This window comes from Pimephales promelas, chromosome 15, assembly GCF_988280905.1.
Source record: "Pimephales promelas chromosome 15, fPimPro1.hap1.1, whole genome shotgun sequence".
Lineage (NCBI taxonomy): Eukaryota > Metazoa > Chordata > Actinopteri > Cypriniformes > Leuciscidae > Pimephales > Pimephales promelas.
In genome coordinates, this window is record NC_142783.1 from 8,096,821 (window position 1) to 8,123,981 (window position 27,161).

The window sequence follows — 27,161 nt, forward strand, 5'->3', positions numbered from 1 at the left end:
CTAGGCGTAACTAAGATGACGTAACATAAGAACAGCCTTCTATCTTTACCGTTTTTACTTCTTTGCTTGCTGTTTTGCTTTTATTCTCGTGCACTGACTCTTTCACTAAGCTGAACAGCCAATCAGAGTTCTCTCTTTCCCCAACGGCCCGACGCCGATTCAACATGTTGAATCGGGCGAAATAAAACCGACGAGGACTATTTTTAGCCAACGGCACGGAACCGTGCATATCACGCCGAGGAAACTTAGTTGGCCAACGCAAAAAATCTGCCAGACGGCCGACCGTCGGCTTGGTGTGTTCCGGGCTTTAAACACAGTCAAACACAATATTATCATGGTGTTTCTAATAATCCTTTAGTTAAGAGTATAATTCCACTAAATCAGCATATCTTTGTAAAATAGCACAGCTTTTTAAATATCAAAATGTACACTCTTAAATTTTGTCAATCAAACATTATATTATGATACTATGATAATCAAGCATTATTTAATGATAGAACTTTAATAATTACAACTACATCTTGATAATCATGCATGAATACATATTTCATTAACTGAACTTAAAATGGTGGTGGTTCTTAAAGGCCGTGTTGCAGGTTAAACACCACTATCGATTAATGGGTACATAAATCACTCGAGATGTATATCATTTTCAATATGTTTCAAAAATGGTCTTAAAGACCAGGGCCCGTATTCATAAAGATTCTAAGAATCCTCTCAGAAAACTCTTAATTTAGCTTAAAAACTTTTACGTAGGAATCTTAGCTTAAGAGTGATTCGGGACTGTTCTGAGAGCAACTCTGAGTAAGGAAAAGATAAAAACTTTCATTGGTGAGTAGGCAGGGCTGACCCCGTTGCTATGTATGACACTCTTTTGAAGACTGTGATAGGTTAGTTGTCCAAGAAGGGAAAAAAAAGGAATTTTAAGTATAGAGTTTACTCACACAGACACACACACACACACTGATTGCTGTCTATTTAAGTGGTGGTTTGAATGTTGGTTTTAATATAGAAAACATGGAATAAAAAACGAGAAAGATGAGCAAGCCCAACTGGACAGAAGAACAGTGTTTACTGTTAGTCCAGTTAGTGGATGAACACTTGAGCATCATTAAAGAAAAATTTGGGCCGGGTGTCACGGCACGGAGCTAGAAGCAGACGTGGGAGCTTATAGCGCAAATTATTAACGATTCATTGTGCTGCTTGTGCACACCAGGGAAGCCTGCTATATTCATAAATGCAGTTTTTTTTGAGCCTGCAAGGTGGGAATGTCCAGTGGAAACAATGAACTGCGACATAATAAGAGGTTCTGAAAATGCTTTAACTGTTTGTATGATCACTGCTGCTTTATTGCATTTTCCCATTTGCCAAATATCTGTCTTTAAACGATAGGGTATATCGCAGCCACCACACTTGGCTGGAGTTACGTCCTGCTCCTTATGTGGGTGGCTAGCATGGAAGCCGCTTCCTTCAGACGTCTTCACCTGAGGGCAGAGCTGAATGGTTCAGACCTGTCGACTTCACTGGGTTTTCAAGTGGGCACCCCACTTCACCGGTGTTTCATCAACTAGCCCACGACACCTCCATGAGGCTTGACAGCAGAACCAGCGTCCTGGAACTGCTCCCTCGGTCATTCAGGACTATACCACACCGCTCTGACCCCCGCCCTCTCTGCCAGCCTGGTTTAGCCACCGCTCGCTCCTCTTCAACCACAGCCATCTGGATGCTGTTTCTGCCTGCTCTGCTATCTTGTTCACTAGGTTCTTGCGGGCTGCCCCTCTAACCCCAAGCGTCCCCAATGCTCTCCAAAGTGACTGTCCTGGGAATCCCCTGCAACCCACCTCCACCGGTAGATTCCAGGCTCTCCAACCCCTCTGCTGGCTCTCAGTGATGAGGGACTGATACTTCCCTAACTTGCGTTCATGTGCTTCCTCAATCCTTTCCTCCCAGGGTACTGTCAGCTCTATTAGGGCCACCTGTCTTGTTGCCTGGGACCAGACCACGATGTCTGGTCGGAGGCTGGTCACTGCAATTTCCTCTGGGAACTTGAGTTGCCTCCCCAGATCAACTCTCATTTCCCAGTCCTCTGCTGTACCAAGGATCCCTAAACATCGGTCCTCCTTGCCTGCCTTCTCCCCAGGCCTGAGGAAGCAAATGAAGCGGGGACCTCTATCTTGGCCCTTGGTTCTTTTCCGCTTCATCTCCTTTTCCAGTCCCTCTGCCAGCTGTGAGAGCACCTGATCATGGCCCCACCTGAACCTCCCTTCAGTCAAGCCTGCCCGACAGGACGACAGAATGTGATCCAGGTTTGCCGGTCTCTTGCACAGCGCACAGGAGGGATCCTCTGTCAGTCTCCATCTTTGAAGGTTTGTTGGTGTTGGCAGGACATCATACACAGAGCTAAGGAGGAACTTTATTCGATGCCCCTCCATGTTCCAGATGTCCTTCCAACTGATGGCTCTTCCTCGAACACTTCCCCACCTGGTCCAGCTGCCTTGTTGTTTCATGGCTACTGCCCTGGCTTGTCTACTCTCTTCCTCCACAGCCCGAATCTCCTTCTGCACCATCTCTTTCCGGTCCTTTGCCTTTGCCTCATTCCAGCTTGCTCGGGTGATGACCCCCAGGCCCAGTCTCCCCTGGGTCACCGTGCCCATGATATCTGCATGCTTTAAGCGCTCTTCCGCTTCCCTCAGAGCTTCGCTGGCTTTCCACTTCCGCCCCGTTTTCACTACGATGTTGGCCTGTCGCACAGCCTGATCGTTGCTGTCGCGCAACATCATCGCCAACTGAACTTTGGCTGTCTTAAATTCCTCCATGACTGATGTAATTGGCAATTGCAACTTGCTCCCTGAGCTGTATAGCCCTATAGAGCAAAAACTTTTGGGGACAGACAGCCACCTCCTGAGGAAGTTATTAATTTTCCTTTCCAAACCCTCCACTGTTGTCAAGGGGACCTCATAGACAAGCAGTGGCCACAGGAGCCTTGGAAGGATGCCGTGTTGGTAGCCCCATACCTTGTACTTGCCGGGCAGGCCGCTCCTCTCCAGGGCCTTCAGCCATTCTTCTGCTTGGTTGAGCATCTCCTTCACGCTTGCTTTATCAGTCAGGTCAGCTCTGTACCACCTCCCTAAGCTCTTTACTGGCTTCTCTGAAACTGTTGGAATGGTATCTTCACCGATCTTAAACCGGAAGCGATCCTGCACACGGCCCCGCTTCAATACCAAGCTTCTCGATTTTGAGGGTTTGAACTCCATCCTAGCTGCTGTGGCGAGCTTTACCAAATCTTCCAAGATCCATCTGCCCTCCGGGACTGACCTTGCAGTTATTGTCAGGTCGTCCATAAAGGCCCTAACTGGGACCTGTTGGACTCCACTTGACAGCACAGCTCCCCGTCTTGGCTTTTCCACTGATTTGACGAGGAGATTCATCGCTGCTGCGAACAGAATCACAGAGATGGTACATCCGGTCACAATTCCGACCTCTAATCTCTGCCAGTTGGTAGTGAAGTCACCGGAGGTGAAGCGCATCTTGAAGTGCCCAAAGTAGTTCTGGAGGAGCATCCGAACCTTCTGGGGGACGTGATAGGCTCTGAGTGTGTGATCGACCAACTTGTGTGGTACTGTGCCATAAGCATTCGTTAGGTCAAGCCACAGAACTGCTAGATCTCCCTGGTTCCTTTTTGCGTCCTCGATGATCTTAGAGATGACACTGTTGTGCTCGATGCAACCAGGGACTCCAGGTACTCCGCCTTTCTGTACAGAGGTGTCAATGTACTTGTTATTAATCAAGAACTGGGTCAGCCTCTTCGCCAAGATTCCGAAGAACAACTTCCCCTCCACATTCAACAGCGAGATTGTGCGGAAGTCTTTCAAGCTAGAGGAGTCCTCCTGCTTGGGAATGAAGCAGCCCTCAGCAATAAGAAAACTGTCTGGCAGATGGTTCTTCCTCCACACTACCTTCAGTAGCTTCCACAGACGTCTCCTCAGCCTCTCACAGTTCTTATAAACTTTGTACGAAATTCCATTCGGCCCCGGTGCAGATCTTCCCCTTGCCTTTCGGAGGAAGTCATTGACTTCCTGCCATCTGGGCTCTCTATCATCAAAGGAGATGGTCGGCTCCTCTGGGCTGTACAGTTTTCCTTCCATGTCTAGTTCTTCCTCTCGCCTTGGGTCACTGTGCACTTTACGGAGGTGCTCTTCTACCTCCTCCTTCGGGGCCTTTAGCACTCCTGATCTTTTTGCTCCAAGGAGCCCTGACATGTACTTGAAGGGGTTTTTTGTGAACTTGACCCTCTCCTTTTCCCGCCTCCTTCTATCCCTTCGCTGGCACTCTGCTCGGCGCAAGATCTTTATGCGCTCCCTAACATTATCTCGCATCTCTTTAATAGCAGGTTTTTTGTCTTCGAGAGCATGCCTAAAAATCTTCCTCAGTCTTCTCAAGTCGGCTCTGAGTTTTGCAATTTCCCTTGAGCGCCTGTTCTCTCCAGCATGCTGCGGACCTTTGGTCTGTCTCTGCTCTGTCCCAAAACGCTCTACTCCCATATTCCAGATAATAGTGGACATTGCCTTTATCTTCCTGCAAATGTCACCGGCGAGGACAGACTCTAGGACTTGATCTATCTCCCTGTCAAAAGACTCCCAGTCTTTCCTGGCTGCTGCTGTTGGCCACTGTACTTGTTTTTTCCTCTCTTCCTCTCGCTTAATGACCCGAACTTGCTGACCTGTTTCCTGGCTGGCTTGCCTCTCTTGATGTTGCTTGTCGTTTGATTCATTGTTGGTATTTGAGGGAAAGCTGACTCCTTTGTTGCGTGCCTGGAGATTCTGGGTGCTATGGTCGGACACCTGACCCTGCCTCTCCTCCGTCTCATCAGGTTGCCCTGTGCGTTGCACACAACGCACAGGGCAACCTGATGCGTGCAAACCTTAAGGGCAAACCTTAATGTAGTGATTACTTTCATTTCTGGCGTTATGGAATTGCGCTGTCTGAGATATTAGCGTGTCTCTGATAAGATTTTGCAGGGATCATGTTTGTGACTGATCTTGTCTATAGCGTCTTATTAACTCACTGTCATCTTGCAACACATTTCTTCTCCCTCTCCGTCTCTCTGCCATTTTCTCCTCTGCTAAAGAAATTCTTCCGTCCTGTTCTGCCATTTTCTCCTCTGCTAAAGTCCTCACCTTAAGACCTCTTTTAAGGGTTAAGATACTCTCTGAATTACTTTTTTCTTCACTTGGATTTTTTTCTTTTATTTTAAGAGTAAACGCCCACATTTCTAAGAATTTTCTTCGAATTTTGTCACTAGGAGCTACTTTTTGCATTAAGATTCGGTAACACTTTATTTTACGACCCGCAAACAACTGTGTAAGTACAGTGAAATTACGGTGTACGTTTCTGTAATTATAGTGTACTTCCGTGTAGGTATAAAGGAACAATATGTTAAGTTTTGGGTAATAAAGGGGTAACAAGCACCACTTTAATTTACAGCCCGCAGGAGTTACACTTACCCTGTAACTACGCAGAACAAGGGGGTAACAAATGCTACTTACTATGTGGCAATACGAAACAACACTATTTGCACTGTAATTGCAGAGAAAGGTACTGTTATCAAAAAAAAGGGTTACACTTTATTTCGATAGTCACTTTAGACGTTCTACTAATTATAAGTAACTTTTCTACTACATGTCAACTAACTCTCATTAGAGTATAGTAGACTGTCAGTAGACTGTTAGGTTATGGGTTAGGTGTGTAGGCTTTGGGTTAGGAGAATAAGTTTACTTGTAGTTACCAAGTTACTTATAGTCAGTTGAATGTCTGTTGGGGGACCAACAAAATAAAGTGTTAGCAGATATTAAGCTGACAGTCTACTAATACTCTAGTGATAGTTAGTTGACATGTAGTTGAAAAGTTACTTATTGTTAGTAGAATGTCTAAAGTGGACATCGAAATAAAGTGTTACCAAAAAAAGTTTTAATTACACAGTATATTTGCCCTGACATTTAAGTGTCATTGCAATTCAATGGGATAAGGTAAGTACTAATTACCACATGGTAAGGTCTAAATTAAAATCATAGCAAAAACAAATTATTTTAATTTAACATTAAGTAATCTAGTAAGAAAAGCCAATAAATTAAATTTTTATCATAATATATATATATATGTGTGTGTGTGTGTGTGTGTGTGTGTGTGTTTAATTTTTAACCCACAGATGTCAAAATTACCCTGTAGCATTGCACAAGAACATATTTTGCCAGAAATGTGTATTTTTTAAACAACACAACACAATTTTTGCCTGGAATATATTAACGGAATAGGTACCTGTTATTTTTTAACTAAATAAATAATTTGCTTGTAAACCTGCTTGTTGCCCCTTTATTACCCCAAACTTAACATATTGTTCCCTTATATCTACACTGAAGTACACTATAATTACAGAAACGTACACCGTAATTTCAGTGTACTTACAAGGTTGTTTGCGGGTCGTAAAATAAAGTGTTACCTAAGATTCTTTATGAATACGGGCCCAGTTTTTTTACGCTTTTGGTATTTTACACATTTTACAACTGGATGCGGTAGGCGCGAATTTGACTAGCTATTTGCGTCTGGTGTGAACGCAGCATAACACATACAAATTGTACCCACTGTCTGAGGGTTTGCCTTGTCCCTCATAGGGAAGCCATGGACCCTGTGTCCTGTTTGGTAAAGTAGCTCTACTTGTCTTGTACAAATGGTGTAATTTTGCAGCAGGTAGGCTAGCAAAAATATGTTTATGTTAGCTATCTGCCTGACGGCAAATGCTTGTAACGAACAGTTAGTGCAACTTTTTTTTTCGAACGGACGGAATATGGTTACATACTGTAATATGTTTTTGACGGGATAAGATCTGGTCCAGAATCACTGTTTATCGCATTTAATGACATGAAAATAGATCTTCTTAGAGCCTGGGTTTTTCTTCACAAACCTAATATCATTACTATATCAGAAACCTGGCTACATAACAATATAGCTGACGATATGATTAAAATTGAGGACTATGTTTTGTATCGATCTGACAGAACCTCCAGAGGTCACCGGGTGGCAACTTATGTTTCTGCCTTTTTAGATTCAGAACATGTTATTCCTAGTATAGGCCCTGTTAATTTTGAGTGTCTTTTTGTTAAAGTTACTCTTCATGCAAATAAAAATTTAACTATTGGTAATATTTATAGGCCACCCTCTGCTCCATCTGACTCGATGATGTGTATTCTGTCAACGATTAACTCTCTTGAGAAGCATAATGAACTGATTATTCTGGGGGACTTTAACAGGAACTGGTTGGATCGTTCCTCTGTTAATGATAAAAATTTACTTGGCAGTTTAAATCTCTGTCAGTTAATTAATGTACCTACTAGAGTTGACCAGCGCTCTTCATCTCTGTTGGACTGGATACTCGTTACTAACCCTGAAAGGATAATTACTTCTGATGTATTGTCTGACTGTTTAAGTGACCATTCGATTATTTATTGTGTCTGGAAAATTAAAATTCCAAGTGTTCCACCTAAATACATAATGTTGAGACAGTTTAAAAATTTGAATATTGACAATTTTATTCAAGATCTATTAGACATAAACTGGAATAGGTTTCAATTAATTCCTTTTGTTGAGGATGCAACACATTTTTTTCATTCTGAAGTTACGAACATAATAAATAAATACGTCCCTTTGAAAACTGTTAGAGTTAAAGGCAGACATTTACCTTGGATTAGTTCTAATCTTGTTAAACTCTTTAAGCAAAGAGATAAAGCATGGGCTAATTACCGGTTATCTAGAGATCCTATCGTTTGAGAAAAATACAGACATCTGAGGAACCTATCTAAATTGGAAACAAGGAATGCAAAAGCTAATTATTTCAAAGATCGCCTTTCTCAAAACTTTCATAACCCTAAACAGTTTTGGAATCAGTTGAGTAATCTGTTAAATAAAACTAACAAAAGCTTGATTAAAAATATTAAATTTAATAATGAAATTATTTCTGATCCTTTACTTATTTCTCAAGCTTTTAATCAACATTTTTCCTCTATATGTGATTCTCAGTGGTCTGACTCCTATACTGCTGTACCATTAAACTCAATTTCTGTTAATAGATCATTTTCTTTTAAGAGGATTACGCCTGTCGAAGTCTACTATGTTATTTGTGATCTAAAAACAAATAGTAGTGCTGGTCCTGAAGCTAAATTTGTTAAATATGCCGCACATGTTCTAATGTATCCTCTAGCAGACTTATTTAATTTGTCACTGACTACTTGTTGTATTCCGTCTATATGGAAATGTGCAAAAGTTACTCCACTGTTCAAAGGTGGAGATTCATCTGATGTCAATAATTATCGGCCAATTTCTATTATTTGTGCTATCGCCAAAATTTTTGAGAAGTTAATATTTAATCAACTATCATCATTTATTAATTCATCTAACATTTTATCTCCATTTCAGTCAGGCTTTAGACCTACAGTATTTTTTCTACTACAACCGCTCTGTTAAAATTTAATAATGATGTGTTCTCATCCATTGACAAAGGCCAAGCAATAGGTGCCATATTCATAGATTTTTCCAAGGCCTTTGATATGGTTAATCATTATCTTCTTCTTGATAAGTTGTATTCCATTGGTTTAACTAGAAATGTTCTTCTCTGGTTTAATGCTTATCTTCACAACAGACGTCAATGTGTTGTTTTTCAAGGTTTTCAGTCAGATTATGTTATTGTTGAAAACAGGGCCGTGCAGAGACCTCTGTAGGGGCAGGTGCTCAAAGTATAAAATGGGGCACATGGAAACAAGGCTTTATAGGGCTGTGCTCAAAATATCAATACAGTAATATATCAATACAGATGATTCTGCATCGATACAGCAGCAAATGCTTTGATGCAGTTTTAAAAAAGAACCAGAACAGAAAAGACAAATTTAAAGTTTAAAATTAAAAAAATAATAATTGATGTGATCTACTGTATATATAACTCTGGGATTAGAAACTGAAGCATCTTAAGTTGTTCCAACCTGATGGCTTTTTCTTCTCTGTTATACAGAATAATAAAGAACAGCTGTTATAGTGAACTGTATAGGACAAAATCAACCTGGCCCATGTTTCGTGCAGTAGAGTATAGTTTTATTTAATGGCATATCAGCATCTGTGGCTATTTTCATGGCAAAAACTGATTTACAAAAATACAAGAGTTACATTTTATACAATGAAAATAAAAAACAAAGCAAACAGAAACAGCAATTAATACTTTACAAGATTTTTAACATTAATGTGTTGCCTTTTCTGGTAAATTCTTACTTAAGTCCTTAAGTGAGTTTGCTGCCTTTGCTGTTGATTTTGTTACTGCTGCTGCTGATGATGATGATACTGCTGGAGTTGATCTGAGACTGTAGACATTAAAATAAACAGAAATATAGGGTATTAGCTGAATGAACCATTTTTATGTGACCATGACAAGATGTAAAGATTGCTGACAGTGACTGGCTCACTAGTTCACTGACCTGCTAAAGCTACAGATTCTACCCAGGCTGCTATAGTATAATAATACAATAATAGTAATAGTAACGTTACTAGGGCAGATGTTCACAGAGGCTTCTGCACACAAAACATAAGATACTGGTAAGCCTATGTGATAACTTACCAGAGTTGTGATAATAATTTTTATGTGAAAATATTTTTTTAATAAATACTGTAATAATAATAATAATAATAGTTAAAGTACAAATAATAGTTTTTAGTCAAATAACACCCCTCCACACCCGTGAAACTTTTCTCCCTCAAACAGCAAGCTAACGTTACTTCTACAGCCTACACACAGCAATACAAACAACATCTCTCTGCATGCTCTCTTCACGTCGTTCTAGTAAAATAATAATAATAAGTAAACAAACATCAAAATCACTTCGCTGAGAATAGAACACCACTTACCAGCAGCCGCAAGAGTTGAAGATCTGGGAATGCGCGATTGCGCGTAGCCGCGCGAAATTATAAAATGCGCGTGCAGCGTGAGGAATCAGGTGAAAGGTCATCATGTGGGTCATTATATTTACGGCTAAATTATTATTCATTCATTTTACTACTAGTTAGATGGGGCAGGCATCCACAAAAGTGCCTTTAAATACAAAAAAAAGGAGAGGAAATTTTGTCTTGACAAAAGGGCACTTTGGGCACCAAGGGGCAAAAGGGCAGGTGCTCGAGCAATTCGATTCCAGCTTTATGACATGGCGCATTATCCTGCTGAAAGTAGCCATCAGAAGTTGGGTACATTGTGGTCATAAAGGGATGGACATGGTCAGCAACAATACTCAGGTAGGCTGTGGCATTGCAACGATGCTCAATTGGTACCAAGGGGCCCAAAGAGTGCCAAGAAAATATTCCCCACACCATGACACCACCACCACCAGCCTGAACCGTTGATACAAGGCAGGATGGATCCATGCTTTCATGTTGTAGACGCCAAATTCTGACCCTACCATCCGAATGTCGCAGCAGAAATCGAGACTCATCAGACCAGGCAACGTTTTTCCAATCTTCTATTGTCCAATTTCGATGAGCTTGTGCAAATTGTAGCCTCAGTTTCCTGTTCTTAGCTGAAAGGAGTGGCACCCGGTGTGGTCTTCTGCTGCTGTAGCCCATCTGCCTCAAAGTTCGACGTACTGTGCGTTCAGAGATGCTCTTCTGCCCACCTTGGTTGTAACGGGTGGTTATTTGAGTCACTGTTGCCCTTCTATCAGCTCGAACCAGTCTGGCCATTCTCCTCTGACCTCTGGCATCAACAAGGCATTTCCGCCCACAGAACTGCCGCTCACTGGATGTTTTTTCTTTTTCGGACCATTCTCTGTAAACCCTAGAGATGGTTGTGCGTGAAAATCCCAGTAGATTAGCAGTTTCTGAAATACTCAGACCAGCCCTTCTGGCACCAACAATCATGCCACGTTCAAAGTCACTCAAATCACCTTTCTTCCCCATACTGATGCTCGGTTTGAACTGCAGGAGATTGTCTTGACCATGTCTACATGCCTAAATGCACTGAGTTGCCGCCATGTGATTGGCTGCTTAGAAATTAAGTGTTAACGAGCAGTTGGACAGGTGTACCTAATAAAGTGGCCTGTGAGTGTAGATTATATTACCAAAAGATCTTATCATTGCCTGCGTTTATTTTATTGCTCAATTAATTGCTTTACATTTCAAGACAGGAAAAGAATTGTTTCACAGCTAACATTTCCTCTTATTGATTATGCTGATATTTTTTACCAAAACACCTATGATAGTTATCTTAAGCCTCTTAATGTTGTGTTTAATTCTTTGTGCAGATTTGTGTTAAGGTGTCCATATCGTACTCATCATTGCCATATGTATGATTTGCTTAATTGGTTGCATCCTAAATCCAGAAGACAATTTCACTGGTTTTTGTTTATTTTTAAATGTGTTTACTTTGCTTGTCCTTCTTATTTGAATGAACTGCTAATTCCATATAGAACTCCTTATTCTCTTAGACATTCGCAACATCCTTTTTTCTTTGTTCCAAAAACTGTTAGTGTAGCTGGACGTAGGTCATTTCTGTATAAAGCCCCTTCTGACTGGAATAATCTTCCTGTTTCTTTGAGATCTATTACTTCTTTCAATCGTTTTAGGTTATGCCTATTCTCTTATCTTAAAATAACCTGTTTATGTTTTTGATTTTATTTATTTATTTATTTTTCCTTGGTTGAGATTCACTTAAGGATATTTTGCTGTTACGTGGCTCTATGTTGATGATCTATGATGATGAGATTCTGTAATGAAACTACTAAATACTGAAACTATGTTGGGTGTAGAAGCCCATAAGAGTGTGAGAAGCAGGTTGAGCTTTTTTTTTTTTTTTGTAGTCTTGTTTTGTAATGTTGTTGTGTCTTATGTTGTCTGTGTTGTAAATTACTTATGGTTTTAGGACCCCCTTGAAAATGAGATGTTGCATCTCAAGGGGCTATCCTGTCAATAAATTCAAACATGACATTGCTGTAGCTTTTGCATAGCATGCTATACTAACAAATTTGTATCAATTTGTATCAATTTCCATCTAAGTTGAAATGCTTTAAAGTGTGTGTGCTTGTAATTTTGTTTTTCCTGTGTTTCCATTTTTCTTTCTTACTGTTTTTACTTTCATTTATTCCATATATATATATATATGGGCTATATATATTTGTTGTTACATGTAGTGGTGCGAGTTCCTTTTTATTAAACTTCATTATACGCTTATTGGCCCTCATTTATCAAAAGTGCGTACACCAAATTTCCAGCGTACACCTGGCGTACACCCAAAACCACGGTGATTTTGAGATTTATCAATATGGACGTTGGCGTACGGCACACTCAAATCCTACACCAGCTCAGGAGGTGGTGTACGCACGTTTTGAGTTAGTGCGGAAATGCGCAGAAAAATTCCTAACACCACAAAACGCACTGACAAACTAAAATATATGATATGCTATGACCCAGTGTAAAAAAACAACAAAATAGTATTTATAAACTTCAGTATTTATTTTTGTGCAACATGGACTTCAATTGTTTAATTTGTGAGACTTTACCAAGGCATTTGATTTGTAAGCATTCCTTCAGTTGCGAGCCTGTGGACTTTACTCTGCCGTTTCAGGATTATCCCGGCAGGTGCGCACGGACACGGTTCGGTAATGAAAGGCTTTCAATGACCAAAAAATAATTCAGACTGACAAAATAATAAAAAATACATTCCTCTTCTTTTACATATAATTATAATACAAATAATAATAATAACAACATTCTTCTTCTAAATAACAAGCGCCATTAATAATACAAATCATAATAGGCCTAATAAGAAGAAGAATATTGCAAATCATCATCACTATTGTACACCCCAATACATGTGAAGTGATTCTAAATTGAATGCTAATTTCAAAAGACGTGCTGTAAAATAATGCATTGTGATAGGTCATTTCGGCATCACGTCAGAGAAGCTTCTCTTCTTTGCCGTCTTCCGTGTGTCCATGGTGTAAAATGAGGGCGTGGGGGGAGCGGAGACTTGAATATTTAGGGGCGTGTTATTCTAATGACGATCGTTTTCTGCCGCGGGATTTATCAAGGGCAGGCATTGCGTACACCTGGATTTCAAAGGTACGCACAGCTTCATAAATCAGGCGGTGAGAGGAGTGTAAGCATAATCTTACGCCAACATATACACCCGTTTCTACGCAAGAATGATAAATGAGGGCCATTGTCTCTGCCTGTTGATCACATAAGCCTCTTTAATATATGATCCGAAGCTACAAGCTGATATTGTTAAGTAAACTGACTTGATTAGTAAGCTAAGAAGAAACCTTCTTGAGAATTGATAATGAATCTCCAGCCAGGCTGGATTCTATTAAGGTATTCTGAAAATCAACAGCAACCCATCTCTGCGTAGGATGTATATTCTTAATTAATTAGAATTTGTTGTGTTTAATTAACACTGGAGCAGATGCGTATACTATGTAACCCCCTTTTTGGGAGATTTATTACGTATCAACCTGGTTCAAACAGTATTCTCATAGATTAATAAGTATTGCATACTTTTTCCGCGAATCTAACCAGTACTGTAGTTCTTTACAGTAGCTACTTATTGGCTCTTAAGGGGCAATCACTGTTATGTTTTTGTTTATGACTGGTCAAGTTAATGCATTATAGGCTGTGCTTGAAGACTGAAAATATGCTAAAATACAGAGAATCAGATTGGTGCCAAACATTTTAACAGCACTGTATTCACAATAGAATGATATCTGATAATGCCTATCTATGTTGTATATTTTGTATTTAATGTTTTGATATTGGGAATGTGTATGAGTTCTTTTTAATAAGCTGAGAGATCACAGAATCACAGTGTGAATTTATCCCAATTCTCCTGTTGTTTAGGTGATGAAGTGGTTCTGGGCTGTGGTGTCATCCTTCACACAGGAAGAACTGGCACGTTTGTTACAGTTCACCACTGGCTCCTCGCAACTCCCACCTGGCGGCTTCAACACTCTCTGCCCCTCCTTCCAGATCATAGCAGCTCCCACACACAGCACGCTGCCCACTGCACACACCTGGTGAGCACACACACACCAAACATTCCCTCACTTCAAAAGAGGGACCAAAATTTAATTCCCAGAATTAAATGTGAAACTAATAGACTCTAGAAAGGAACATTCAGCCTTCAGATTTTTCCGTCACTCCTAAAAGCTTTCAATCAATGAAAGAAAATTGACGGTTAATGCTACCCCTAGATGGAACAGGTTTACTGAGAGCCAGTGTCCTGCAGTTTAATTCCGATCCTAATCAAATGCACCTGAACAAATGAATCAAGGTCTTTAGTATTATATTAAAATGACAGGTAAAGAAGTTTGATCAGGGTTGGAGCTAAATTCACCAAAGCAGAACCAAAACTATCAGTTTTATAACCGTATTTAATATTGTTAAATATAATTATACATTTCTTGCAACATGAATATAGTTTTGTAAGAAGTATCTATAGAAAAAAATCTGTTTAAATTAGGATTGCATGTTTAACTCTTGTTTAACTCTTCTGTTCAGTTTTAACCAGCTGTGCCTCCCAACGTATGACTCCTACGAGGAGCTCCACAAGCTGCTGAAGCTGGCTATCAGCGAGGGGAGCGAGGGCTTTGGAATGCTTTGAACATCAGTCTAGCTCTGGCAGAAACAGAGAAATCTCCAAACCTCTTTTTTATAAACATCTCACCCCAGTGCACTTTACAGTGTACTGTAAATGACGGACTTTGATCACAAGATGCCTCTGGCAGGATTCAGGAGTTATGTACATATGTATCAAAATATTGTTCTACAAGATGAAAATAAGAAGCAAATTTGAGTTTGTTTGTTTCTTTGTTTTGTTTTGTTTTTTTGTTACAATAGTTGCCTATCTTTCCATATGTGAGTGCAGACATAATTAAATGGCCGAAGTGTCAAGATGCTTGTTTTGCATTTGGCATAAATAAAACTTTTTTTATGGAACGTAGTTGACTGTGGGATATTGGGAATGACTGCAAAACCTCTGCACTTGGGCCTTAACTGATCAGGGAAGGTTATGTATAACTTTTGTTTCATTTTATGCTTTATTTATACAGTGTATGCATTTCCCCTGCAACTGTTCATTTGATATTTATGAAAAAGGGATCTTAGACACGTTGTCGCATACCACATAAACATCTTTTTTTAACAAGTGAAATTTGTTTAATGGGCATTTCATAAATCATAAAATTGTTTTTCTCAGAAATGTCGATAGTGTTTCAGTCGCTACTGTTTTGGCAACTGTTTCCGGAAACAGTTAAATGTTTGATGTTTTTTCAGATGTCAGACAGCTGACTTGCACATTTGTCAGATGTGGTCTTTGCTCTCTTGAGCTCCTTTTTATTTTGAACATTTATCATTAATGATCATATATAGGAAACTAGTTATGATCAAATTAAGGTAAGATGTACATTTAAAATATTATTACAAAAACTATTTGTTTTCTACTGTTATTCTGAAATATTTGAGTAACATCTATGCATCATACCAACAAGTCCACAAACAACAAACACTGGCTTTGCTTGTTTTTATAAATAACTGATGCTCTTTTTATCATTTAGTTCAGTTAATGGCACTCCACTACAAAATTAAAGTTCATTATATGGGAAAAATCATAATGCACAAAGGCTGACTGTTGAACATTAGTGACCTTTTTTCTACTGTATAGAGCTTGTAGCAATATTCTATGAGGTCACATGCTAATCTGGAGTGTCCTTTTGTGACCACTACAAACCGTTTGCAGGGATAAAAGAAATGCTAAAACATAACTACCCTGATGTTACACTGTGCTCTTGCCTTTGTCCTCTCTCTCTCTCTCTCTCTCTCTCTCTCTCTCTCTCTCTCTCGCTCTCGCTCTCTCTCTTTGACACACATTTTCTTTTTCCATGAAGTTAGACTAGAGTTAACATTAACATTTCTGTGCATTTTATGCAACACAATAAAAAATCTGAAATGTATTCATTCATTCATTGTAAATGTCATAAAAAATGTTGGGTGATACACAATCTAAAGCATAATATTATGGATCAGCTTTAGTAAAAGCAAAAATTCCGAATTTAGTACAGCATTAAGAAAGCATATATCAGTAGCTAGAAAAAAAGCTTTGAGTGTGCTAAGGGGGGAAAAAAAGGTTGTGCAAGAAATAAAGTGTAATAAAGTGCCACATACATTATGAATCATTGCATTGATGTCTTTTAGCTCTATATTTAGACTTGTTACTTTGACTAAAATATTCAATTGAATGAGTCTTTTATCAGTACAGTAGTTTTCCCTGTTAGTAAATATTGTGTTATGCATATTTATTCATGAAATCTGAAATTGAGTTCATTATTATAGTACAAAGTATTAAGCATATTTTGGATAATAATGAAATCATGCAAAAAAAAAAAAAAAAAACTTTTACATTCATGTGCTCAAACAATTAATTATGGATGGAAAATAAGTGCATTGTGTAAAACTTTAATTTAACATTTAATTTAACAATGTGTAAAAAAAAAAATAACAATGCCTATTAGGGGCGGCACGGTTCACGAAACCGACGGTTCGGTTTGTATCACGGTTTTAGTGTCACGGTTTTCGGTTCTGTACGGTTCTTGTTATTTTTTTTTCTTTTAATCTTTAACACTCCAGAAATGTACTTCAGCATGTGATATATAGCTTAATTATCCACACTTTAGGATACAGTATAAAAAAAATTATATTCATGCAATCATGCACAAACTGAATTTGACTCTTTGACTTTAAGCACATTTTGGGACTATCTCAGAGGAAAGCTAGGTGAGATTTTGATACAGCAAGAGAGAAGACATTGACATGCTTTTCATTTATTTTGAAAAAAAAAAGACTATCTCTACAAGAACTTGAGCATTTTTATCACACAAATCTTATTTACACAAAGAAATTAACTTGCATTTATCAACTGACAACTTTTGTAGCTCTTACAAAAATTCTATCTTTTAAAAGAAAAAAAGAGGAACTACACTGTCTTTTATGAATAAGTTAATATACATGAATACCTCATTGCCTATAATTAGGCTATAGCAATAGCAAAGGCCATAAACATAAAGTGAAACAAGTTCAACCTCAACACAAAAAACAGTATAAACAATGCTTCTATTCCCAAAAAGTGAGGGTACCTTTTTTCACTTGAAATTAAAGTGCAGGATTTCGAAACATATGACTGGAGCTCTTATCTAAACATAAAGTGCCACTGTAGCGTTATATTAAAATAGCATAACATGAAATCCAAAATGTTCCCACACACCAGACTTATACCATAGACTTAGGACGCTCGCGCTGAATTCCTCCAACTCCCTCATCTCTCCCACTTGCCATTTCTCCGCGTGCCGTGACCTGCAGCGCTCCATACTCCACTTTTACTGGATTGTTTACTAACTTGAACCGGCATACAGAGCGATCGGTAATGACATCAAATACCGCGAAAGTGAGTGACGGAGCCGTCGTTCCCGCTCTAGTTTGATGTTATTCACCGGTCGCTCTGTGCAGCGCCGGTCCAAGTTGAACAAGCTTATGTCGTGCGAAAAGAAAACAAACGTGACATACGGGCACGAGGCTACATTGCGCATGCGTCGAGCTGTGAGACGCACACACGCTCCGAACCGAGACAAGCGAACCGAACGGTTCGGGTGTTTTTTCATGTACCGTGCCACCCCTAATGCCTATGCAAACTAACATGCTTGTAAGAAGCCAGATAAATTGCTCTCAAATTATTATTATACTTCTAAAAAAAAAAAATTAAGTATGTTGGTCAATCATATAAAATAAAGTATAAAACATAATATAAAAATAAAATACTTGCTTTAGAGAAATAAAATTGTCTGTTAAAGCCATGAAACATTTGCTGCGTCCTAATTTAGAGGCTGCATCCTTTGAAGGTTGTTTTACTTTTCCCGGGAAATGAAGGATACAACAGATGGATTCTTCGTGACCAGTTTGCCAGATTGTGTCCATGATTTCCATCCCCAAAAGCTCTCAAAAACCAACCCAGATCATTCACTACCGAAAGAATGTGATAGAATTATATTGTCATGACAAATAAGGTTTATAAGTACCATTTACCTCATCAAAACTAAATATTGAAATTATAAAAATTAATCTATTCTCCTGTGTATTGAGTCATAATTGTTTGTTACATTTAACAGAGCAGAAAAAGGACTCAGTTACCAGGGCTACCATCAGATAACACTGTTGTGAAAAATGTGGTCTTATGGAAAAGCAAAGGCCTAGGAATAAGAAAGACACATAAAGCCCAAAAAACAGACTTTTCTGCATTAATTAATAGACAAACTGTTCTATAAATTAACATGCTTATCACCAAAACGTGTGTTATTACTGTCCTGTATAGTGTCTGTCTACTATTGGATACCTTTTTATGAGTAAACCCACCTATATCGTGTCTCCTATCAAATGAATGTACATGTAACGACTCACACTTAAGTTTACATCACCTCCTCATGGAATGCAGTGTTTGTTATATTAATCAGAGAGTATAAATGGACACCTACTGCCAGACCCTTTCTACATATGCTCCAGACAAAAGGCCATAAAACCTCCCAACAGAGGATATTGCACAACCATGACCTAACCACAATCTCTAACCCCACAATCTCACCGCAGAAATATAACCTTTTGGAAATATAAGCTGTAGATCAACACCTGCCAGCATTTTCTAGCAGCTTCAGTTGTCCTGGGCGAGAATTGGTTTCAACACCTTTTCTTGGTGGTTGCCTGCAGAGGAATATTTTCTTTTGTGTGTAATGTTTTGCTAGAACAGGTGGCAACTTATTGGTCATGTTACGCTTGTCTTAGAGCCTCCTTAAATCCTGTTAAAATTATCCTAATAATTATAACAAGTAATTGATTAATTATTAATATTTCTCTTTTGAGCTAATTTTGCAACACTTGCCAGGAGCACAATACAACAGGAAAGAGGATTGAAATGTGGCAAATACAGTAAAGAAAATTAGCAAATGACAAAAATGTTTCTAGAAACTAAAGTAGGCCTATGTCATATATTAAATTTAAATCGAGTTACTAATGGTCATTAATATTAGGCTAGCCTTCAATCCACAAATCAGCAACATCCACCATAGATTTAGGCTAATGCAGTGAGTTAACTCTAACCATAATAATGTAACAGAAATAGTCAAACGCTATAAGTAGCCTATACACATCTTTTACTAGCACTTCAAAACTATAAATTCATACATAAATGCTTATTTTAAATGTATTTTTTATGTGATGACCAACACATTTTTTGTTCATCTTTCAAAGATTGTCCTAAAACAAAACGTTTTAAGATGTTGGATAACTCTTATTTAAACACTTATTTAAAAAAAAACAAAAAAAAAAAAAAAAAACATTGCAAACAGTAGGATGTTAATTGTCTATGTTAACATTTTTTCACTCCTTTTGTTTTTTAATTAATATTAAGACATTATGAATGACAATAACTAAAGTTAATTTCATCTACACCCTAAATTAAGCTTAGTGATTTATTGTCAGCCCCAGTGCTACCAGATTCTTTTTTTATTATTATTATTTTTATTTTTGTAGAACTCGGTGTGAGTTCTCATGTGCTGCCCTCAAATTTGAGTCTGGAGCCCTGTGAACTTAAAATAAAACTCCATACCGTAATATCTGTACGTTAAGTCTCTTTATTATTAAAGAATTTGTCAGTATTACAGTTATTTTGGGGTAAATTTGAATAATTGCATTGCGAGCTGACTTAAGGTGTGCCCCTATATTTTCTGCTTGTGTTCCTAAAATTTTCAGTCAAGGGCAACAGTGCTCCTAGTAAAAAAAGTTAGTCTGGAGCCCTGTGTTATCTCTGTAAAGCTGCTTTAAAAAAAATCTGTATTGTAAAAAAAACGCTATATAATTAAATGCGACTTGACTTGGGTCAACTTTTTATTATTATTATTTCTTGATTTACTCCTTCTAATTCTTGAACACACATGAATGTTAGAAAATAGGGCCAACACTGCTGCAAACTTTCTATTAAAGGAGGTATACTATGTGTGAACTTGTATTCTTTGTCATACATTAACCCTTAAGAATTAAAATATTAGTCAGGAAAAGATAAATGAATAGCCAGACACCAGCATCTTCTAATCCTTATTACAATGAGCTCCAGTACTGCTCAAAGTCCAAATGCAGTCTCATACTGACCACAAAACAGTAATGATAACGTCTTTTATGTTTGTTACTTTGTCCTGTTCATACTGTCCATTCGAAATCAACTCCATATGGCAACTGAAAAGGACAGGTCACCTGACGAGCTGAAACTGAAGACTGAAGTAGGGCTGCTGAGTGGAGTGTCTCTCATTGCAGGGGTCATGGTTGGTTCTGGAATCTTCATGTCTCCTCAGTATGTGCTGCTTTATATTGGGAGTCCAGGTGCTAGTCTGTTAATATGGGCTGCTAGTGGATTGCTGGCCATGCTAGCTTCTTTGAGCTACGCTGAATTAGGAACTGTTATTCGTGAGTCTGGAGGAGAGTATATTTACATCTTGCGCACTTCAGGCAATATCATGGCCTTTATATGTGCTTTCACCAATAACATTGTGATGAGACCAACTAGCATGATTGCAGTGGCACTCACCTTTGCCCAAAATACCCTTGCGCCTTTCTATGATGATTGCCTACCACCAAATGGAGCAGTGAAATGTTTGGCAGCCCTAGCAATTATGGTATTGACAGTTTTGAACTGCTTGAATGTGCGCTCCTCCATCAGAGTCACAGTGTTATTCATGGCTATGAAGGTGCTGGCACTTATAATAATTGTGATTGGGGGAGTTGTCCTACTTATTCAAGGGGACACCGCCAACAGCCTCCAAAATTCTTTCGATGGGACAAAGCTGAGCATCAGACCCATGGGAATAGCATTTTACCAGTGTTTGTGGTCCTATGATGGCTGGAACACTTTAAACCATGTTACTGAAGAGATCAATCATCCTGAGGTAATTATGTCTTATTTTGAGGTAATTATGAGGTAATTATTAATGCAACTTATTATTATTATTTTTTTTTATGGAGACGGGTTTAGGGCAGAGCAGGCAGTTTCATTCCATTCCTTGAGCTCCATGCTCGAGCTGTTAATTGAGGGATTTGATTCATTCAGTGTCTACCTTTTTTCACATTGGTGAAACAGACTGTCTCTGAACAGACAAATTGCACTTGGACCTAATTGCACTTGGACCTAATTCGTGTTGGTGTGAACAGGCCTTAGTCATGTATATCAAGAGCAGGCTGCATTTATATGCAAAAAGAGATGTCGGAATAATGTGAACAAAAAAGTTAAACCCATAAAAACCTTCTCATACTGTATAGCTCTTTCAATGTGGCAAGGTTCCTCTTTCCTAGATTAGAGCTTTGTACACTCTCAAGATTTTCTCAACCAACTTTGTGAGCTGATACATTCTGTCTTCAAAATATCGGACAAATTAAAGGACAACTCTGGTGAACCTTTGGTCTAATAACACATCTCTAAAAACTGTTTTGCTTATAACATTAGTATATAGGGGATAGAGTAATGAAAAATAAAAATCGCTATTTAATTCCACTAGCAAGGCTCAAAATAGCCCCACACTAACACAGTAACATAATGAGGTTCCTTGCATGCAAACCGAAGCATTGAGAACGCTGTAGGCGTACAGTCAGTTTAATAAGAAGATATTATTTTATAAAGACAGTCTACTTTGCATACAGGCCATCTTTGAAAAACCGTCTCGACCAGTAGAACCACAAACGCCGTACCAAGTGAGCTGAACTGTGTAATCTCAAATGGTCGATTGGTCAATTATTTCTGATATATAGAGCAACTGTTGCGTGTTTTTAGTTTGCATCGCCAGCTGTAAGTCTAGCTCATTGATTTGCATGAATGACCGAAAAACCTCTTGCCCTCCCTTTCCCCAGACAGTGCAGACTACAGATATAATTCATGCATTTCCATGTAATTAGATTTCACAAACGTAATTCCGATCGACCAGCTCACTTGTCATGGTGTTCGTGGTTCGACTAGTTGAGACTCTTTTCCAAAGATGGCTCCTGCCTGTATACGCGAAGTGGGCTGTCTTTATAAAATATCTTCTTATTAAACGGTCTGTACACCAACAGTTCTCAATGCTTCAGTTTGCATGTAGGGACCCTCATTATGTTACTGTGTTAGTGTGGGGCTATTTTGAGCATTGTTAGTGGTAATAAATAGCGATTTTTATTTTTCATTACTCATTAGTTTACTACATTTAATTAGTTTTTAGAGATAAAATCTTTACATTCGATTATCATGTAAACAAATCTCAGAGAATGATCGACTTGTATCATTGACGAGACCTTGTGACGAGACCTTGTGTTTTCCTTCCATTTCACTGATCTCATGTTTTTGTGAGCAAAAACGTGTTCTGTATGAACGCGACCTTTGTATTGTTTAGGGTGTCTAGTAATGTTTAGGGTGTTTGGTATTGTTTTAGGATGTCACAGCTTCTAGACGCTCAACGTAAAAGCTTCTCTCATGATTATTTAGCTCCGCCCACACGCCATGCCTCCAACCGCTCAGCTTTTTCTCCAGTTACTGCAATATTACTAGGTACTCAAAATTAACATGAGATTGACTGAAACTGAGTGTTTCACTCCTCCTTTAAAGGTCCCGTTCTGCATGCTTTTTTGAAGCTTTGATTGTGTTTACAGTGTGTTATATAACATGTGTTCATGTTTCTTGTGTAAAAAAACAGTATTTTTCACACAATTTACTTATCTGTATACGGCTGTTTTCACTGTCCAAAAACCGATGACTTCCTTGTTTTATGAAGTCCCTCTTCAGAAAAACGTAACAAGTTCTGATTGTGCAAGCAGTTCCTGTGTTGTGATTCGACAGCAGCTTACCGCACGTTGCCCAGAAAGGTCACGCCTCTTACCATGAATTGGAGATGCATGTGCATCTAAAGTGCTTCTTCTCCTTGGGAGCACAACAAGACATTACACAACACAATCTTGTTGTGATGCCCTTTTTTGTGTAGAGCATCACAGTCCCGCCCATTAAAGCCATTAAAACGTAACCATGAATGGTAGACTTAAAACCAGCTACGGCTGTACTAAGTGATTGTATATGCTGATATAAACGGCAAAATATAAAAATGTATAAAAAAATACAAAAATGAACAATGAACAATCCCACAGTGATGCATCTGATTGGTGGAAGTCGTGTAACGTGTCTGAAACCCCGCGAAGGTACGTGACAGACTGAAGATCGCGTAATGACGTAGGGCTAAGGTCATTGGTCGCACCTCTGAGACCCCTCTGCACCATTGGATGTGCAGTTGCCGCAGCACAGCCTATGAGCAAGCCAGATGCTCAATGTTTTAGCATGTGCAGCTGCAAATGCGTTTCACATAGAAGCTTCAGTAAATCGAGGAAAAGGAGTTTCCCTGCACATTCACCATATAAAATTCATGGGAGGAAAAAGTTCACGTGGCCGTCGTCAGATTTGGAAGTCACTCAAAAGGCTTTTTCACTGTGGCTTCAGTCGACTTCAGTGAGGCGCGGTGGTTTATGGGATGAATAGTTCCTTTGAAAATGAAAATATGTACACAGGCTTGTACCTTTTGACATTTTTTGGATTTTCTCTTTGTTTTTAACACTCAAAATGATATGTTGTATGAGTTCAGCCGTAGCTGGTTATCCTCAGACATGCTCTAATACTCTTTAGATATGGATTTTACAAAATGTCAATGGGAGAAATTAATAGGAAATTTTCTTCCGGCACCAACGCTCTCTCTGGCTGTGGGCGGGACTGTGAAGCTCTATTCCTCTGGGCGGAGATTAGTCAAAAAACTATTCTAGTTACATCATTAAAAAAAGGAAGCAGAGGAATTCAAAACAAGACGTCTAAGGACTTTACTTTTTTTTCTAACAGGCATAAGACTTTCTCTAGGATAGATTATATATTTTTCAGTCCATCTCTAATCTCATCGAACTCCTCCATCTCTATATTACCAATTTTATTGTCTGACCACTCTGCAGTGTTGTGTAATGTTCACCTTTCCAACATTAAGACCAAGCCCCCTAGATGGCGTTTTAACACGTCATTAATCAGATGTTCATTAATTCATTAAAAGATCATATAAAGGATTTTCTCGAAATTAATGCATCTCGTGATGTAGACCCTCAAATATTATGGGAAACAACTAAATGTGTTATACGAGGATTTTATATATCTTTCTCTTCTTCTCTTGCCAAAGCGAAAAGCCGCCAGTTTACACAATTAGAAAATAAGATCCAGTTATTGCAAAACTTGCAAAAACAAAGTTTTTCTGATCAACAGGCTACACGATTGTCCTCCTTAAAAGAAGAATATGATTTACTTTCACATTCAAAGGCTGAGTTTATATTGCATAGAACTAGACAAAAATATTATTTTGAATTAGAGAGACCTAGCCACTTATTGGCCATCAGGTTGAGGGAATGCGAGTCTAAGGCATTTATCAGTGCAATAAAATCTCCAGATGATCAGGTCACCACAAATCCAATGAAAGTTAATGACATATTTCAGGATTTTTACACAAATTTATACAAAAACCGAAATCAATTTGAATGAGTCAATCTGCAAAGAGTATCTAGGTAAATTAGAACTGCCACGGATTTCACAGATGGATAAAGACTCTTTGGATGCCCCGTTAAGTTTGGAGGAGCTCCACGAATCACTAAAAAGTCTTCAAAAGGGCAAATCTCCAGGCCTAGATGGCATTCATGAATTGTATCTTGAAATATGGGACTTGGTAGGGACTTTCATGCTTGATTCATTTAATCTAGCAATCAAGCATGGGGCATTTCATAGAGATCAGAAAACATCTTTGATATCATTGCTTCTGAAAAAGGGGAAAGATCCGCTCGATTGCTCTAATTATAGACCAATATCACTCATTTCATGCGACTTAAAAGTTTATGCAAAAGCTCTTGCCTCTCGCATGGAGAAAGTAATTCATAGCTTAATTAAGGAGGACCAAACCGGGTTCATTAAGGAATGTCACGCATCCGATAATATGCGTCGACTTTTTCATGTTCTGGATTTTGCAGACACCCATCCTAGCCCCTGTGCGTTTTTTTCTTTGGACGCGGAAAAGGCCTTCGACAGGCTAGAGTGGAATTATATGTGGGTAGTTCTGCAATGTTTTGGCTTTGGTGAACATTATATCTCTATGATTAAGACACTCTACCACTCACCTGAGGCGTCAGTCTTAACTGGTAATATTATTTCCCCCCCATTCCCTCTACAGCGAGGAACGAGGCAGGGATGTCCACTTTCCCCCTTATTGTTTTGTTTATCCCTTGAACCATTAGCACAAGCCATTAGGAAATCTGAAGTAACACCGATTAAGATTCACGACCATAATCATATTATTTCTTTGTATGCAGATGACATAATTTTATATTTAGATCACTTTGATATGTCAATAACCGGTATAATTAAGGAATTCAACCTTTTTAGTAGTTTATCAGGTTACAAGATAAACTGGACCAAATCTGCTTTAATGCCAATTAACAATGTGAAGGTCAATTGTCCTATCCCTTCTTTCATCCCTAAAGATTCTTTTGTCTATTTGGGTATCACCATATATAAAAACATCCTTAAGATTGCCAGGGACAATTTTAATAACGTTTTAGGCAAGATCAAGAGTGATACTCAAAGATGAAATAATCTTAAAGTCTCTCTTCAAGGGCGAATTTCGACAGTGAAAATGAATCTGTTACCTCGGTTTAATTTTCTTTTTTCTATGCTGCCGCTCCCCCCCCCCCCCCTCCAGGTTACTTTAAGGAGATTAATTTCATACTTTCCCAGTTTATCTGGAATGGTAAACGACCCAGAATTAAACTAACCACATACAACATCCTATATTGGCTGTGCCAAATTTTGAGTTGTATTATTGGTCATTTCAACTTAAGGCGCTACATATTTGGGTTGACTCTCAATCCAAAGTTCCATGGAGAGAAATTGAAGCTGACAAGGTTAAACCACATAGGCTCCAAGATATTCTATTTGCTGGTACAGGAAATAAAAATAAGTATAAATTCGGCCCAATTGTGGCCAATTCTATTAGGATCTGGAAAAGGGTTGAACGTCTAATGGGAGGACCATTCAAATTTTGTAGCAACACACCTTTATGGCACAACTTCAATTTTCTATGTGGAAATTAGCTGTTTGTCCAGCCTTCTTGGTCTTCGCTGGGTATAAACACATGCGGCGACTTATTTGATAACCAAGGACTTTGCACACTTCAAGAACTAAGAACTAAGTTTTGTTTACCAGCATCCTCATTTTTTGTCTTCTTTCAATTACGCTCGGCTCTCAAGGCATATGGGGTTCCCTGGGCATCCCCTATTTCCTCCCATCCTATGTGGGATTGGATCGCACCATCCTCTGGTCGGCCCTCTGTTTCTTTAATATAGAGTAGAGTTAATGATCAAATTACTAAGCCTCTTCCTATTACATCCATCTGGAGTCGTGAATTATATGATTTTAATTTATCTCTCGACTGGGAGAGGGTGTGGTCTAATCTAGCTTTAACTTCTAAAAACTTGGCTCATCGTCTTATCCATTACAAAGTCATCCATAGAGCATACATAACCCCTTACAAGAGGTTCAAAATGAAACTGCAATCAACTTTTAACTGCCATATTTGTAACACTCTATCGTCTGGTACCTTTCTTCATATGTTTTGGGAGTGTCCAGTTGTTGCCAACATGTGGGATAATGTAAACTTGGTCCTATCCTCCTTACTACAAATTGATTACCTGCCTAATCCAGGTTTATGTCTTCTCAATGACGATTCTGACTCCTGTATAACTTTGTTGCAAAAAAGAATGTTGTTTGCTGGGTTTACAGCTGCGAAGAAGACAATAATACAGAACTGGTTTACTCCACACATGTGTGCAAAAACTTATTGGATTCATAGCCTCCACAAAATAGTGACTTGTGAATGTACAACAGCACGAATTAACAAGGCTAAACCCAGTACCGTTGGTGCATGGCAATGTTTTTCTTCAAAAATTTTGGATTATATAAAGGAATGATTGTA

At 38.7% G+C, this 27,161-nt stretch overlaps 2 protein-coding genes across 12 annotated transcripts in view; both read left to right on the plus strand.

Moving 5' to 3' along the window:
- The window catches only part of arel1 (apoptosis resistant E3 ubiquitin protein ligase 1), a 129,530-nt gene extending 111,333 nt beyond the window's left edge, over positions 1-18,197 (plus strand). For all 11 annotated transcript variants that reach the window (XM_089120077.1, XM_089120080.1, XM_089120076.1 and 8 more), the window contains 2 exons: positions 13,915-14,090; positions 14,575-18,197. In XM_089120077.1, the coding sequence (XP_088976203.1) occupies positions 13,915-14,090; positions 14,575-14,677 (279 nt within the window). In that variant the 3' untranslated portion in view covers positions 14,678-18,197. The remainder of the gene's footprint in view (positions 1-13,914; positions 14,091-14,574) is intronic.
- A 2,051-nt stretch (positions 18,198-20,248) lies between these two features.
- The window catches only part of LOC120462375 (b(0,+)-type amino acid transporter 1), a 51,791-nt gene continuing 44,878 nt past the window's right edge, over positions 20,249-27,161 (plus strand). The window contains exon 1 of the mRNA XM_039650999.2: positions 20,249-21,050. Coding sequence (XP_039506933.1) covers positions 20,337-21,050 — 714 coding nt within the window. The 5' untranslated portion in view covers positions 20,249-20,336. The remainder of the gene's footprint in view (positions 21,051-27,161) is intronic.